At 41.1% G+C, this 18,006-nt stretch overlaps 1 protein-coding gene across 2 annotated transcripts in view; it reads left to right on the top strand.

Annotated features, from left to right (window-relative positions):
* Nucleotides 1-18,006, top strand: part of LOC111217479 (signal transducer and activator of transcription 5B-like) — a 50,760-nt gene that overhangs the window by 19,633 nt on the left and 13,121 nt on the right. Inside the window, exons 2-6 of one of the 2 annotated variants that reach the window (XM_022739367.1) lie at nucleotides 10,488-10,551; nucleotides 14,662-14,799; nucleotides 15,083-15,239; nucleotides 16,654-16,743; nucleotides 17,758-17,932. In XM_022739367.1, coding sequence (XP_022595088.1) covers nucleotides 14,672-14,799; nucleotides 15,083-15,239; nucleotides 16,654-16,743; nucleotides 17,758-17,932 — 550 coding nt within the window. In that variant the 5' untranslated portion in view covers nucleotides 10,488-10,551; nucleotides 14,662-14,671. The remainder of the gene's footprint in view (nucleotides 1-10,487; nucleotides 10,552-14,661; nucleotides 14,800-15,082; nucleotides 15,240-16,653; nucleotides 16,744-17,757; nucleotides 17,933-18,006) is intronic. The other variant, XM_022739368.1, reaches the window with a different exon arrangement.

Genomic DNA, 18,006 nt, shown 5'->3' with positions numbered 1-18,006 from the left:
AACCATATAAGAGTATTCAAATACACTCCATTAGTAATGGCCTCTTCTCCTCTAGAGGTGAGGGGGTTAATGGACTAGCAGCCTGTTAGTCTGCGGTTTCGTTTCAGGGGGAAGAGTAGTCCTCTTATTGTGGAAGTTGGTGCGAAACCAATACTGGGCTGCACACTCAAAAGATAAACCAGTAATAATAATAATTTAATAGTGGCAAAAATATTTTTTAAATCATCTTTGATATTAATCATCATTTGTCTTGTCTCCTTATTTACTTTTTGTTAAGCATGAAAGCAAATCCATTTTTCAAAAGTGTGCATATCATATATTAGCATATATTATTTCTCCGCATATCCATTTCTTGCAGTAAGAAAATAAATGAAATGAAAGTTCAGTGTTTTGTTTTTTCTCCTGTCTGATCTTCTAGCTCAGAGAGTTTTTACAGTCACACCATAATAATGTGTGAGGCCTACAACCCCAGTGAAGTTACTGTAAGCTTGTGAATAATGACTTTTCTCTCAGGAATGGGCTGCTAGCTTTGCTTTGACGGCTAACTGTGCTTTTACAGTCCGTGAAAATCTGTTTACATGTGCATACACGTGTGTGTACGTCAACATTTGGAGACATAACTCTGTCAAAAAGATATTTTCAGATAAAATGTAAACAAATATTCTACAGGCTAAAAAAAGCGGAAAAATTAGCACACACCCGATTCTATGGCAGCAGTACACTTCCTGTTTACATCTCCCAAAGATGGTAGATGCAGTTGTCTCATTTTTTTTTCTGAGATCACAGGAGTCGTAGCGTCAGCCAATATCCATGCATCTATATCAACACCAGTAAATAACACACCACCTACCACCTGTAAAAAGCAAGATCCAAACTGCCCCTTTAAACTTACCGTTCACAGCGTGTTTGCCCTCACTGAGTGTCGTTTAAGGCAAATGAAACCCTAATTATTGGCGATTGTATTGGGACTTCCAGATGTTGAGTTGATGCCTCAGACAGTGTTGACAATATCCACGCAACACCCCCACCACCCCCCAATGGCCATAGTTCACCTGTGTGAAAGCGGCTATATAATGCCTGTCTGAGACTATCTTCCTCTTTTATTTGTAGTGGCTCATCATCACAGCCAGTGCATCCCCAGGCCTCCGCTGCAGCACTGTGGGGAACTGGCTACCTGGCAGCATGTGCCTTTACCTCTTTACATTTGGTCTGTCAGTCTGAAGTGTTTGTGTGTCTGTTTGTGTGTCTAAGAGCACAATACAAACGGCTAAATTTCAGCTCTGGTACAGAAGTGCATCCACTGCTGTGTGAACATAATAACAGCAGGATGTTCACAGTGGCTGTTCTGCCATCTGTTTCATCAGATCTGGCTGATTGGAGCTGTTCAGCCTGATCCACGAATCAATGGGTGATTATTACTCAGTTAATTGTTTAGTTCTTTATAAAAAAAAAAAAAGAAAGAAAAAGATGCTGACATTGACAAAAGCGTCAACAAATCATTAACAATTGCTGATGATGTTTATAATTTTTGGAACACAAACGTTTGAGTTTGTTTTTATCTCAGTCACTTACCATTTGGACTGCTACCAATGCTTTTTTTTTTTTTCATTTAGCTACCTAATGCATGCAGCAAACACTGAAAATTAGAGTTGTCATATTTAAGTGTAAGGCGAGTGACTTATTTCAGGCTGTCAGTGGCCCTTATCCTTTATCAAATCATGCATAAGAACCAGGACTGATGTATGTTGCATTAAACTGACTCAATTTACACCCTCACCCCTCTGGCCCTTAACCATGAATTTTTATCACATTCTCTGTTTGGCATTCAGACATCATTAACAATATAAGGAAATACACTAACAAATTATACTGCAGCTGTAGATAGATGTTCTGTCTCTTAAAATGTGCATTTTTTCCCTTTAACTTCTTTAGAAATTACAAAATCAATATATGAAATACGGTGGCCCTGAGGGGTCAATGTACTGCAACTTAAAAAAAAAAAAAAAAAAAAACACATGCAAATAAACAAAACACAAGTAAATTGAGAAAACATCTTCATCAATTTGCCAATACATGCTGAAAATACTCGCAACACAACCAAATACACAAATGCACTGCAAATACAACACAACCAAATAACGCAACCAGCTCAAAAAGTGCTGAACCCGACTGGGATGCACTTGTATGGATGAATTGTAATACATCCATCTGCACTTGTTCAATGCTTTTAATGTCAAAAGTCACTAAGCATTGAACAAGGGTGTCCCAGCCAGGTTCATCACTTTTTAGTGTCCCCTGGAGACACTTCCGTTGTTTTCTGTGCTACTTGCACTACCATACCTGCTCCCCAACATATCGCCCACCCTCCCCAGCACTCTCCCAGGATAAATGTACTTTTTTTAAATGGTTTATTTATATTTATCTATGCCTATGTGTGTATGTGCATATGCGCACTATTCTTTTAGCTTTCCACAAGCATTTGGTGTCTTGTCTCATGTGAAAATAATACCCACTCTCGAGTCATCTCACCTTCATAACTCTGTATGGGCAATGGACTTTAGCAATACCTCTGCGTGTCTAATTTAGTTTCGGTGCACAACCGTCCCCTGAATTTGATCTGTCAAGTTCTGCTTCAGTTAGAGATTTCTTAAATGTGTCAGAATTGCTCCACATATTAGTGCAGAACCTGTTAGGTTGACACATCTACAAATCACAAACCTTTTTATATGTATAAAATCAGTCCAAAATGTGATTTAATTGATCAAAACTTATAACATTTGTGACACGTGACAATATTTGTCTTATAACAATGTTTAACTGTTGTGTGATGGACTTTTCCTTTAAAGAATCTCACTCTTAAACTATGTCACATGTTTGTCATGTCACTTCGCTTAAGAGTGGAGAAAATCAAGAGGCCAATAACTCCATTAGCTTACAAACTGTATCTAATATGACCACATACACACAGGCAGACACACAGAAACACATAATTTACCTCTAAATGCTTCTGACTGGTGCACATTTTGTCTGATTATTGATGGTTGTCAGCACAATCGTGATCCATATTGGCCTTTGTGTGACAGTGACAGCTCAAAAATGAACTCATCTCTCTAATGTGGCGATGAGATGGTGGCAGCCATATTCCACACTGGTCCTTCTTTAGCCTGTTGCATGGAGAAATAGCAACTGGAGTTGACGCTGTGTCTGATAGGAGAGGGCCTGCAGGGCAGGGTTTAGCTCTCAATGTGATTTAGCCATCAAACATGTTCCCTCTTTAGTGTTAATTCAGTCTTGTGCTTGTGAGCCATATTTAATTAAAGTTTTTCCACATTCAAATGTGAGACAATAGACGAGCCCCGTGTCACCACCTGCACATGCCAACGCGTGCATGTGCACACACACACTTAGCATGCATGCCTGCCCGCACACACACACAGACACACACACACACACACACACACACACACACACACACACACACACACACACACACACACACACACACACACACAAGCACATTACTGAGCTAATGAGTGATCTTCCTCACGTTGACAGCGTGATGGGATGTGGGTTGGAGCATAGCAACAGGACCTCAGGGCAGGTTGGACAGCACAAAGACCCTCTTGTAGCCGTCTGTCCCTCCCTTTCAGCTCCTGGCACATTTGCTTGTCATGTGTTCCTCTGTGACAACAAGTCTCCCATGTCTTCTTCTTCTATCATTCTTTGATTATGTGTCTTCAACGTGAGTTGATCGTCACGTTTGCTTGACGCTTAGTCAATTATTTTAGTTTCAAGTTTTACATGTGTTTGATACATTTGTCTCCTCAGCCTCTCCTCTGCTCCAGCATGTCAACAGATGAGGCTAAGGAACGGGTCAATAAAGGCTCCAAGGTCAATTTCACTGACCTGTTCCAGCTGCTAATTTGGAATCAACGTACAGTTAGCTGTGAACATATTCCTTAAACTTTTCTGAAACTTAACTAAAATGTGGAATTCAAATGGTCAGATTCATTGCAGTGATTGTGTTTGTGCTGTCTCTGCTAAAAAAAAGTTGATGAGTTGACAAGATGTGTCCAGCCTGTAGTGTTTGCATGTAGGAGGGCAGTCGGCCAGATCTGCGCTGGTGATGTAATGGGGATGTTTGGGCTGCCTAGAATAGAGGGGTTGCATCCTAACTGTTGGTTGCTTTGCACTGTAGTGCATTTGAAAGATTGGTTGTTTCCAAAACCAGTATTCCTTGATGGTAAGTGTATTTGGGACCTGCACATGACATGTTCAAGCAGCCTTTAAAGGTGCTTTTCTTCCTCTCTTTTTTAAACATATCCCTGAATGGGCCACAGTTTGTGTGGAAAAAGCTGCCCCCACATGCACTCTGCACAACACCGGAAGTAAGTTATGGGCTTAATTTTACACTTGGCAGCTTTACTCTGAGGTGTTATTTATAAATGCTGCCTCAGAGTGGGTGTAGTAATGCATAGCCTTTGCCATGGAGCAGCTGGGAGAGGACAGAGGATCATGGAAGTATAGCTGGGAGACAGGTGAGAGGCCAGACAGTGTTTATTTTAATGTGTCCTTTATTTATCTAGACAAATAAAGTTATGTGATAATTGGAAAAATTAGTTTTTCCCCTATACTTCCACCATCATTTTTTCATTTGGCTGCCAGCTCTGGACAGGGTCTCCTACAGCTGACATTGATAGTCCCAATTCCAATCATACAATTTTCTCTCTTTTAAGTATATCATTTTATATCTTGACTGTCGACAGCAACTGGCTCAGACTAGAATAGACTCATGCAGCTAGATCTTATCAGGTATAGTGTCTCAATAAAATAATATATTAATGATAACTGATTTAACTACTAAATAACTGGCTCCTGCAACTTTAAAGTGGAATGTAGATGTTTTAATACTGTGAATTGCTAGCAGCCATCGGTTTCATTTCATGTCAGTATAGTATGAAATTCAACTTGAGGTCGATGTGTTTTTTTTTTGTTTGTTTTTTTAAATGAAGCTGATAGCTCTGAATCTTGCAGATGGTTGGACGGTTGATGGGATGTTCCTGCACTTAAGATCTGAGAGCCAATCTCTGATCAGCATCACATTCACAAACTACTGTATAAGATGTGTAGGCCTATATGTAAAATCAAACCCAGAAAAATTAAGTTAACGTGAATGTTGGTAGATTTTTCAACAAAATGTCCACTGTGGTGAATTTAAAGTAAAATTCAACCCCCACTACCAAAATTCAAAACACATGATTTAAACCAGCTTTTACTATCAAAACGGTTGACAGATCTTTTGATACAATTTGATTTATTGTTGCTCTATTAAAGGTGTGTTTGCATCAGTAATGTTTTTTAAACACAGGATTAAAAATATTTTCACTTATGATCGGTTTAGAAATGCAGATGCTAATCTATAGATTAATGTTATGTACATGCTGTAGAAACTAGCTGCAGCATCATGTGGTATGTTGTTTGTGAGTGCCCTTTCGATTCTGCCGTTCACAGGCAGAGGAGCAGTGAGTTCGCTTTGAATGGTGGGTGGCACTTGAGTTTCCTAACAGGAAGCGCTTACGTTGATGAATGGCAGTTTTTCCTCAAAGGAAATAGTGGGTGACACAAGTTCATGTTTAATTTTGCTTTGTTTGTGGCGGAGAACATGCTCGCATATTTTGAGATGCTGGGGTATTTAAAAAAAAAGAAAAAAAGAAAAAAGAGCTCTCAGCTGGGGTTTAAAACACTCTTGTCACAGGCTGCTAATACTGTGCTGTGATTGTTGCAAGTTAGACAACAAAGAATCTGATGATGATGATGACGATGATGAGGATTCAGGGCCCGAACAAAAGGGATGTCTGAGTTGTTCCTCCTGCCTGGATAGCTGTGATATAATGAGCACTGGCTCACAAGTGAAGATCATCGGAACATGTCAGTCAGCAGAGGAGGATGTCTGTTACTTAGATTGTTCGGTCTTTCCTCACACACACACACACACATACACACACGCACACACACAGCTTCTCCCTGTCTCATACTCTACTGAGTCCCCTGTATCTTTGGCAGAACAGATCAGTGAGCGCTTGGCTAAATTGATCGATAGCTTGATTCATAGATAAAGCTTTTTAGGTTTCCTCTGCTTGGTATTTGGTCTGCTCCAGGATGTGATTGGTATCGATGCGTGACATCTGTACCATTTTGACAGGGAGTGTAAATCTGTGTTTCAGTCAAAAAAATTTTTTATCCAGGGTACAATCACACTTTGTGAGCTAATTTGCCTCTGAGGCAACAAGCGTTGAATGATCAAAGTTGCTCAACAGTTGCGAAATATGAATTTTTTTTAGGGCAACAGCAACAACAGCTAGTTAACCACTCATTCCAGATGGAGGTTGCATATTGTAGTTCCACATCCCAAGAGTGCGAGGCTGTCATCACACACGCCCCCCCCCAACCTGCACATGTTATAGATATGCTGCATTTTTGAGGCTGCATGTTTGTTTCTTGAGCTGCATTCACAGCGTAGGAATTGAGTTTACAGATTGGTCTGTACTGGATTAGTCTGAGCTTTGAAGGCAAAATATAAGAGGGGGCTGTAAAAGCAATTGTGTTCATTTAATAGTTTCATATGGAATAAATAAATGGATAAATAATCATACGAGGTGAAAATGAAGCAATGCTCCTTTACTTCCACCCTCTCTGGGATGGTATGGAGAGCCCTGCGCAGCTGCATTAACACAGAGTTTTGGTTTGTTTGTTTTTAGCAGTTGCGTAATGCTACCCTGGAACCCATTCTCCTGCTTTCTCATCCAGGCGTTCTCAACTCATAAATATGCCACAATTCTGCACAGTGGGTGAAAAAGAAAACCAGCGTATTTCATTACTTGCATCTTCGCCAGCGTTGTGTGAAGGGAAAGAGGGAGACAACTGATTTTGCTTTAACCTGTGTGTTGTTTGGCATTGGAGAGAGTGGAATCAAACTCTGGCAGCCCAACGGTGGGATTAATTTATTTAACTGACAATTCATCAGTTGAGCAAAATGGTCTGTTGTTACCATGGTGTTCAGTTGGTTTAGCCACAGCATTCAGTGTTTGTGTGTGTCTGAGAGAGAGAGAGAGCAGGAGAGAGACGGGAAAAATATGTTGGCAGTGCAGTGAATTCAAACTGGACAACAAAAGTATGAGTGAGTGTGAGAACAGCTTTGGAGATGGAGCCAAGGTCTTTCTCGGTCTTTTTGGGAAAGAATGGCAATAAAGATAAAAGAGAACGACAACTGATCATCTTTGAAAAGTGTGTGTGTATGTGTGGGCATATGCTCATAAATACAGGACAAATATACTGCCACTTGTGTTTAATTGCTTTAATTTTTTTTGCCTGTCCTTGTCTCGTGGGATGATGTGAAGATGTGTGAGTGTGTGTCCATCTGAAATAATAACGTCCTGTGTGGAGTCAGGAGGCTTTTCATTTCCAGTAGCATCACTCTCATTTCCTGAAAGCCGAGCCAAACAGTCTTCACAGTTTCTGTTATGGGAAGAGAAACACATTAGTGAGCATTAATATGAGGCCCACAATAAACATCTGTGATAACTGCTGCAGTAAACCTCTCCAGTGAGTATGGTACTGCACTTTACCCTTTTTTTCAGTGGTATTTGACTGTGCAGGTCACAGCTTTGGGTAATTCATAGATGCTTGTTGTCACTGTTGGTATCAACATACATGGTTCATTAATCAGTGATCATAGATATCGATATATAACGATCATTAGCCACTTTTCCATCTACTTATTTAGTTAAATAATGGTCCGGCCAGTATTTTGGCTTGAGATGAGACATGGGCTGATGTGGGCTCTAGATAGATGCAGTGTGAGCAGAGCTCTCAGCTCTTAGGTAGAGTCACATGGTTTGTAGGCTACCTTCCTTTGTGCAGTGAGATACACATGGGACCTTGACAAATTCTAGACACAACTTTTAAACTTTTAGATTACTTTGTTTATCTGTTGGGAATTGCTGCTGAAAAGGAAGCAATGCTAAGCTTATCAGTCTCAGCTGGAAGGGAGTTTCTAGGTAGCGAAAGAGTTAAACTGAACAAACAAGCAGGACGACAGAGAAGCTAAGAAGGATTGAGCCAAGGAAGGCAGATCCAGACAGTAAAATAAAGATACTCACATATTTGTCTGGAGATTTCTGCCAGCATGTGTGTTCCTGATGTTCTGCCTCTTCAGGGTCCAGCCAGGAATGAGAACTGTCTCAATCACTATAAGCCCAAACTTCAGAGGTCTCAGGCTTTGTCTGCCTTAGGATGACAGGCACGGCCTTCTGTCAGGCTGTAGTTCAAACCTTAATGCAGCTGCCGTGACACTTTACAGCCTCTTGATCCGGCCAGAAAAATCTCTGTCTCCTGAAAACAAGCATGGGAACAGAACAGAAAGAATTAGTACAGCAAATCAAATATTTGCCATTTATTATTATGTGTATTTGTATATTTTATGTAGATCTCTACTTTCAGTTGGACATTCCTTTTACTCCATAGATTTGTCAGTCTGGTGTTTCTAAGATGCATTCTGAGGAAGAGACAAAAAAGGCTCAAGGGAAAACATACATTAAAAGGTTATTTAGGGTTTTGTTTTTCTGTATGTTGCCATTGGTTCATTGGTTGTGCCAACACTGTACCCACCATGTACACACCATTGAGCATGGCCTAAAAATAGGTCAAGTGGGGCAAGAAACATGGCCAACTAGATCATCAGACTCTTCTGTCAAACATATTTGAAAGAGAAAATGAAAGTGCCTGTTAATATTACTATTATTATATGTTTGTTATAAACACCTCTCAGTTTACCGACCAACTTCCTGGTTCAACTTTGGTTTTGTCTACATAAAAATGCTATTTTGTTGTGTGAAAATCCCCTTCTGCTCTCTGTGATGATCAATGACTGTATTTTAATGCAGCCAAACTCACAATGTAGTTGTTTGCATTGACATATTTTTCTGTTTCTGTTGTCAGACAACGAAACAAGTATGAAACATAGACTGTATATAAAGATGGACGTAGCCTCAGATAAGAGTGGTTTTGAAGCTCTGAGTGGGCTGCTCCGCCAGTGGCATCTTGGCAGTGCCTGACTCTGCCTAATGCCCAGCTAATCTGGGGCGTGTGTGCAGGTGAGATGTTGGTACATGCCGGTTTGTGGCAAGAATACGCTCACCCACCTGTCACTCAAAGTTGACACGTTCTCAATTATGCATAACTTATACATAACTAATACATTGTAAATGGTTGAGTTATGTAAAAATTCACTCTCTGTGCAGTTGTCATTGAGGAGGAAATTAGCTACAGAGACCAAAAACGTTGTTTGTACCAGGCTATAAACATGTTTATATCTGCTGTAAAGTTGGGCATTTTGACATGGGAGTCTATGGGGAGTGACTCGCTTTTGGAGTCAGACTCAAGTTGCTGTTTGAGGGACTGCAGTTTTTGGCATTGGTGTGAAAGTGAAACAGTGGTTTAATCAAAGTGGTGCATGCTACCTTTTAATCATGAGTAATTTCCACATTTCTGCAATGTGGTGCCGTGTTTATAAATTCATTATTTTATGTTTCCAACGAATTCAACATAAATACAGGTTGATGATAACAACTGGGCTATGTGATCAGCTGTACTGACATTTAAAGTGATTGATTACAGGGAGGGTTGGAGATGACAACTCCTATAACTTTACTCCCATGCAGCCTCTGACCCTAGCTGGGCAGCATTATTTTACAGCGATTTTTCAGTTTTTTCCATTCACACTAAAATAGCAAGCCAGTATTTTAAGAATTATCCACTCTGGAGACAATTTTGGATAAGCTTTGTGTTATTTTGGTGAGGACAACGCCAGCTTAGCGAGCACAGAGGGCTGAAAATGAGACAAAAATGTGGACAGACCCTTTGACCTACTGTACTTGCTGTAGTTTTACGCACTCACAGCTTCAATCTTTGGAGAGAAAGTTCTTTGGAGAATATAATGTTATTATAACTGACAGCCAGAGGTAAGAAAATCAAACTGAAGTTTTAATAAAGCTTAGTTTTCCTTTTGATTCTTAAATAGTAATTAAAGAGTTTGAAGAATACCTGTTTCTGGCCATGTCCATACCATCTGTAAGGGTTCTGTCATTTGCCCACAAATGTCTTTAATTGCAGCAGTTCCAAGATCCTTCCATATTCACCACTAAATGAGGTTTGCCTGTTTATTTCTCAGAGAGGGCAGAATGGGAAGTTTGCCCATTTTCAATAGCAATCTTATTACATTGACGTCTTCCAAGACAAGTGGAATAAAGGGAAATCTGTTCAGTGGACTTTCCCTATCACTCTTTCAACTCTCCCTCAATCTCTCATGGTTTTTGTTAATGCACCAGTCCTTGAAAAAAGATAGCTTCCTCAGAAGCACCTAGGGTTGACTCACTTCCTCCTTTTGCTTTCTCTCATGCTCTCTCTCTCTCTGTCTCTGTCTTTTTCAGGTTTGTGGTGCTCCTCTTTAGAGTTTCCTGTTGTTACATGGTAACACAAAGCTGAAGGCAAGAGGTAAGATGGATTTTTATTTTATTTTTAAAAAAATCTGCAGTAAAGTTGGTGGTAATATGGATCACGTGTTACACAACTGAAAGTTTATGGTAAAGAGAGGAAAGTGACAAAGGAAGAGAGTTTTTAGTCTTCACAGCGTACAGGTTCATGCCGGGGCATTTGGATGTTGCGGTTAGTCAGAGTGAAACAGCTGCTGGGAAGCATCTCATTCTCCTGTTTGAGGTGAGAATGGAGGTGCTAATGGTGGGCAAACAGCGCCTGAAGCCTTCACCTTAAAGAGCTGTGAAAGACACAGACTATAGTAAACACCAGTTTCTCCCTCTGTCTTTTGGCAGCACAACAAACTATAGGGCTTTGGCTCCCAGCATGCTCTGTGTGCTGTATGTTGGTGTGTGTCTGTGTAACAGAGGATGGCACAGAAAGACAGTCCTGTGCCCACAATTGGTGACACAGAAAGAGGTGATAGAAAAGGTTTCATGCCTTCCTGTTCAGCTCCTCCAATCAGCTGATAGTTCGAGCGCTGATGCCCTCATAGATAAAGCATGTGCAGGTTAGTCATTTGAAAAGCACTTTAATTGTCTTCTGAAAATACGTGCCCTCTTACAGCTGCAATTCGCCTTCATACACAATCGGAAAACAATGTGCACGTTCAGGATACAACAAAGATAACGGAGCATTTAGTGTTAAACTCATAGGCTTTTATCTTGGGTTTAAGTGTGTGTGTGTGGTGGTGCTGTGTGTGTGTGGTGTGTGTGTGTTGTGTGTGCAGTGGGTGCGTGTGTGTGTGCTGTCGTGTTGTGTGTTGTGGTAATGCGAGTCGCGTGATCAACCAACTAGGTAACCAATTTACTGATTTGATAAAATTATACACAAACTGGTTTTGTCAACCAGGCTAAGTGTAACACAAGATGAACATTTCTTAGTTACAGAGGATTAAGAGCATCTCCAATCACTTTAACTTTTTAACCACACAGATAAATACAATAAGCATATATTATTTCTTTTAAATTACAATTGTAGCTTTAAAGCTATGGAGTAATTAGGTCCTATATAGTATAAATGTAGATTTCCATGTTTTTTTTATTTTTTATCATTAAGCAGGTCCACAGATGTATCTTCTCACGGATCAACACTTGAAATAAAACACTGGAAAAGTGTAAAATATGGGACCTTTAAGTCTAGTTTTTGATTGCTGTGGCTAACTCTTTGAAAGCCTTTTTCATTTATCATATTATGAATTAAGCCCTTTGTGTGTTTATTTGCTCAGTACAGACAATGTCTCTTTTACTGTGACATTTACATGTCCCTTAAACTCTCTACTGAAGCCGTCTGTCAGGATTTATGGATCAAGGCTTTTGCTCCATGGATAGATGAGCTGCTCATAGAACTACTAACAATTTACTATCAAAGTCTGTGCTCTAATCTGAAGTCTTCAGTAGATAAGAACAAGCTGAAAGGTCAAAGGTTGAAGTTCAGGACATAATCAGAGTGATAATAAGCACAGAAGCATTAAGCATAGGGCAACAGGATTAGGGTCTACAGGCGCCCATGCCATAAGGAGTGGAATTATCTTTCTGAGCTCATCTCAAGTAGACACACCTATAGTAGGTGAACATGCACATACGTGAGCGCATCTATGAGGGGTGATTTTTGCCGTGACACGCACACACTTGCGCAGGCACATGGCTTTGCCTGGTGATCAGATGAGAAGAAATATTTGTGACAAGGTTTTTGAGTTTTTCATTAAATTAATTTATTATCCAGCCGGCTCATGGCGTCATTAGACAGATGACTTAAGGTCATTTGTGCAAGTCATGGGATCGTCTTCAATTTGATGCACTTTCTTTTTGTGCATGGAAGTGGCCTCCTTTTTTTTTTTTTTTTTAACCAATGAAAATGTGTACAGTCCCAAATTACTGTAAGCTTCAGTTACTGACTTTCGTCTGTTCCTAAAGAGGAAATAAACATTTAAAATAGGAAAAGGAAACCCCTCTCCAACGCTGTGGGTATTGTGGATATTGTACGCTAGAGGTATGATGAGCAAATGAAATGAGCCAGTGAGAGAAAGAGATAAAGTAGAGCAACTTTCTTTTCTGCCTCATAGCTTTGGATATGACGCGATGTGTTGGTCTGTTTATTACGTATACACTGACACACAAATGATGCACACGCTGTCAAGCAGAACCCTAACCCTAACCACACACACACACACACACACACACACACACACACACACCACAAACTTCCCGCGTACTCACACCAATCAGTCTTTTACTGACAGTGACTGTGCCACTTTTGAGAAGGGTGAGTGGGTGTGTTGACTGGAAATAGGTAGCAGTGATCCAATACAAAGTCCTCTCAACCAAGACACAGTAACACTCACTCTGTTTAAGTTCTCAGTGTGTTCAGAGTGAAGACGAACGGCAGGCTCAACCGCTATGGCTTGGAGCTGTAGTCGTGGAGGGAAAGCAAAAACATATGATTACTATAAGTATTGTCAGGGAGTTTGGCTCAGCTAATTGTGGATTAAGTAAATTCACAAAGTGGATTTCCTTAAAAATGTAAACAGTTATTTCTTTTCTGAATAACATTACCTTCAGCCCCGCTCTCCATGCTCACGCAAAGGGAGTCTGCAATCATAAGGTGGCAGATTTACCACTTAAAATGCTTAGTAATTTTTTTTTAAATGATGGCTCCTTGATTTCACACAGAAGAAGACAAAACCAGTCTTTTGATTTTAAGCTGGCACCAGCTGAAATGAAAACTGCCGCTGACAGATTGTATTGTATTGTATTGTATTGTATTGTATTGTATTGTATTGTATTGTATTGTATTGCGAGCTAACTAACCTTCACTCCATGAGTTGTTCGAAAAAAAGGTTGTCTTCGGTGGACTTTTCAATGTTTCCACCTGACTCATTTTAAAGGAGAATCTTGTAAAAGGGGTCTTAAATACTGTATATACGTGACGGCTACACACATGATGTAATTCTAAAAAGCTGAGACTTTAATAGACTGCATTTAAACTGTGTTTTACCATTCATATGTTTGTTGCTTGTTGTTTCCGTTTTCAAACAGTATGTTTGACTTTGAGGGTTACAGGTGAAAAGAGTAGGGTGAGGACTAACCAATGTTTTTGTAAGGTGTGAGTAAGGCAATGCATTTGCAGCCTAAATGTTGGCGGGGGTTGCTGGAGTGTAAACTTACTCCAGTCTAATAAAGATCAGGACAGAGCTGCTAATGTTACCATAAACTCTCACAGCATCCAGGACTGGACTCCGTACAGTGCACGTCATGATCAAGGTTTTTTTTTATGCCTCTGCGGTGGTGACAGCCATGGCCCGAGGCAATAGTCCATCCGTCCCATTCTCGTGAATGTGATATCTCAGCAATGCCTTGAGGGGACTTCTCTGAATTTGGCACAAATGTTTGCACTGAAGGATGAACTGATTAGAATTTGGTGGTCAAAGGTCAAGGTCACTGTGACCTCACGTCCGTCCCATTCTTGTGAATGCAATATATCAGGAACTGGAAGGAATTTGATTACATTTACCACAACTGTTCACTTGGACTCAAGGATGAACTGATTAGAATTTGGTGGTCAAATGTCGCCGTGACTTCACAAAATGACGTTGTCGCACATTGTCACTACTTGGCGGAGGCAGTAATTTGTAGTTTTGACGTCACCTGTTATTCCACAAGTTATTGTAGTTAGTCAATCATTGGCCTGAGAATAAATGCACGATTTCTACTGTCGGTAGTGAGCTGCTTAGCCCACTCACTTTTTTAAACCATTCCTTATACAATTGCTTTTGTAATTTTTTTTTGGAGAGGCTAAGAAAGTCACCACCAGTGATGCCAAGTGTCATTCTTACCACAGCTCCGTGCATACAGCCTCAATAGGTGGAGAACAGGAGAGTTTTAGCTTCAACTGTCAATTGACAGTTAAAGTTTCATAATTACTTCACGTTCTGTGACCTCAATTGTCCTTTTGCTTATCACCTTACATTGCGTCATTTCTTTCCTCTTTTCTTTAAGCGTTATCACCTTCGCCATAATTCATAACCGACCCACCCCCTCCCTCCCCCCTCTCCCATTTTATCATCTTCAGGGTGTTGAAGATGGCAGTGTGGATCCAGGCCCAGCAGCTCCAGGGAGATGCTCTGCACCAGATGCAGTCTCTGTATGGTCAGCACTTCCCCATTGAGGTGCGACATTATCTGTCCCAGTGGATAGAGGGCCAGCTCTGGTGAGTTGCTCCTCAGGCCAAACAGAATTAGTGTGTGTGTGTACAGTTATGCCCACATGCCTGAACAAATGTTTGTGTTGCATATTTGTACATGAGAGCAAATTTGGACAACTCCTCTTCTCTTGTCTGTTTTTGTTTGTTCTTTTCAACACCTAAGAGTTCATTCATTAACCATGTGCGTGCATTTATACATGTGTCCGTGTTGCTTGTATGTTTCTTATGTGCATGTATTTATGTGTGTGCGTGTGTGTGTGTGTGTTTGTGTGTGTGTGTGTGTGTTTAGGGATGTCATAGACCTGGAGAACCCGCAGGAGGAGTTCAAGGCCAAACGCCTTCTGGACAGTCTGATTCAGGAGCTGCAGAACAAGGCTGAGCACCAGGTGGGAGAAGACGGCTTCCTCCTCAAAATCAAACTGGGACACTACGCCAGCCAGCTCAAGGTAAGTCTTTTGGAAATACACTTCACCAGCCACGAGAACAGGACTGCATACCCAGAAATATATAGCATCTCACTGGTTTTATCTTTAGGCTCAACTGCCTGTGGCCGGCAAGCTGAAATTAAGGCCAACTTGTCTTATTCATACAATCTGTTTCATTGAGAGACCTATTGGATTTGGTTTGTAGTCAGAGAGGGAAACTGAACTTGGGGGCAGTATGTCCAAAGTTTGAGAACCCACAAAGAACAAAAGGCAGTATGTACCAAATAAATGTGGTTTCAGTTCTTTGTCAGATTTATCAGTGAAGGAGAAATTTCCCTGGGACTTGAAAATGTCTGACCTTGATTTGTTTTGTCGTAAAAATGTCTTTGATCTGTGATACTTTATGTATTGCTAAGCAGAAGACTGGAACAAGAAGTGCCTCCTGTTCGTGCAGTCAAATAAGCCAAAAACAACTCCAGGGGAATATTTTCACATTAAACTCTGAATTCCACCTGCTCAGGCCGTAGCTGTGTTTTCAACCAATTGTTTTAAATTGTTTACAATGTGACCAGATGATAAGCAAGCGGTTGGGAGGCACAACTGTTCAGCTCAGGCGCCTCCCTCGCCGTATTTCTTAGAAGGAGCGCACAATGCACAAAATGTTTTAAGAACAGGTTGTATCCCACCATGAGAAAAACAAGAGGACAGCCCAAGCGAGGGCCTTGGTAGCCAGCCAGCGCTGCTATTTATGATCTGAGCTCCCTGCTCACAGATCCGTTCTTCTGTTTGTCTTCTCCCCTCCCCAACAGCAGGCAGAGAAACAGGGTGAGGGGGCTCAAGCTGCAATCCCGAATACTTACCAGAATGTTTGTTGTTTGTTTTGTTTTTTTATCTGTCTGTGTGTGCTTACATATATACAAGTGGCTGAGTGTGATGCATACTTTTCTGTTATGCTTCAGATCCTATCTTAGCTTCCCCTCATAAACTCAGGATGGTGAAATCAATGAAACTTTGAATGCAACTTCATTCTTCCACTTAAAGCAGGAAACAACAAGAATATCACCAACTGACTCACAACAGTATCTTTTAAACTGAAAGTGAAACCGCAGTTTGTTACACTGCTCATCAAAAAAAAAAAATAAAAAAATACTGTAACACATAAACCACTCAACTCTGGTGTGTGTGTGTGTGAGTGTGTGTGTGTGTGACAATATGTGTGTATGTTAATGAGTCATGTCTCTATATAAAGTGTGCTGAGCTTCAGAGATGAGTCTCATTAGGCTCATCTAATGGGTTTTAGTGTCTGTGGCGTTGGCTCCAGAACTTAGCGAGCTTCCTTGATGTGACTAAATTGGCGAGTCCTGTGTCCAGCGGCTGCTCCACTCGTCAGGGGCTAACAGGCCTTAACACAGCACATGTGCTCCTTGTCTTTCAGAGCACGTATGACCGCTGTCCTCTGGAGTTGGTCCGATGCATCAAACACATCCTCTACACAGAGCAGAGGCTCGTCAGAGAGGCTACGAATGTAAGTAGGGTGCATGTGTTTTTTGCTGTGAAATACATACACAGTCTGACACTTGAACGCGCTCCTCTGCTCATTTGCCTGCGCACCACACATCCTCACTGAAATACAACCTTTGCAAACACCTGTGGCTTCTCCATGCATTATTCATTTCATAGCATGTACAAATCCTGCAAATACAAACAGAGGCTCACCTACGTAATGGTGACTGATTCAAAGATTGAATAACTGGGTAACTACTCCCTGTTTCCAAAGTCTGCAGATTCCCTTGGATTATTAGAAATGTGACACCAACGGACACTGACAGCTTTTCAATCACGCTGTGAAATGGTCTCATAAAAGCAAACCTTTGTATTTCTCCACTGGCACACTGCAGTATGGAGGGAAGTCAAAACTGAAAGTCAAATATTTCACGCTTTATAACAAGCACTGAGTTATAAAACCATAAAGGCAGCAGTGCATAAAACATCTGACTCTCAGCAGCTCCTGGGGTGAATTGATTTCCAGTCACAACATGCCTTTTCTATTAGTGGAATGCATATTTGGGCTGATTGAATTCCACCCTGTTTAGCCCGAACCTTTAGGCACCATAGTGCTCTTGTTCAGAGCTTTAACTGACCATGCAGTCTGCCTGAGTATGATAAGCAAATGCATTTCCTCCCTCTCTGCATTTACAATGATCCCACTTTGATTCCCACATGCAGGGGTCAGTGCATCATGTCCCGCTTAATTTTGTGTCCCTGCTCGATGCCCCAACCGATGGTCCCCCATAGCTCAGCTCTCAGCTCCACACTGGCCAGCCATTTCCCTTAATAACTATCATAAACAATCCGATGACAGACAATTCAGAAAATTTACAGGCCGCGCTCCATCCAATGGAAAATCAACCTTACCAATTACTGTTCCCAAACCCATAATTTCCCCTCTCTCTCACTCTCTCTCTCTCTCTGTCTCTTTCTCTGTCTCTCTCTCTGTCTCTCTCTGCGCCTGTCTCTCAATCACATTTGTAATTGAAAGTCGAGCTCTCCGGTGGGCGGGATGATGGACAGCATGTCTCAGAAATACCAACAGATCAACCAAGCTTTTGAGGAGCTTCGTCTGATGACCCAGGACACTGAGAACGATCTGCGCAAACTCCAGCACAACCAGGAGTACTTCATCATCCAGTACCAGGAGAGCCTCCGCATCCAGGGTGAGACCAGAGGGCTCGCACCTAGTTAATGCTGCTCGAGAAAATAACACCAGAATGAGTGTTTTTACTGACTA

The sequence above is a fragment of the Seriola dumerili genome, unplaced genomic scaffold (assembly GCF_002260705.1).
Source record: "Seriola dumerili isolate Sdu_G_001 unplaced genomic scaffold, Sdu_1.0 BDQW01000044.1, whole genome shotgun sequence".
Classification (NCBI taxonomy): domain Eukaryota; kingdom Metazoa; phylum Chordata; class Actinopteri; order Carangiformes; family Carangidae; genus Seriola; species Seriola dumerili.
This window is presented reverse-complemented; position numbering and strand designations above follow the sequence as displayed.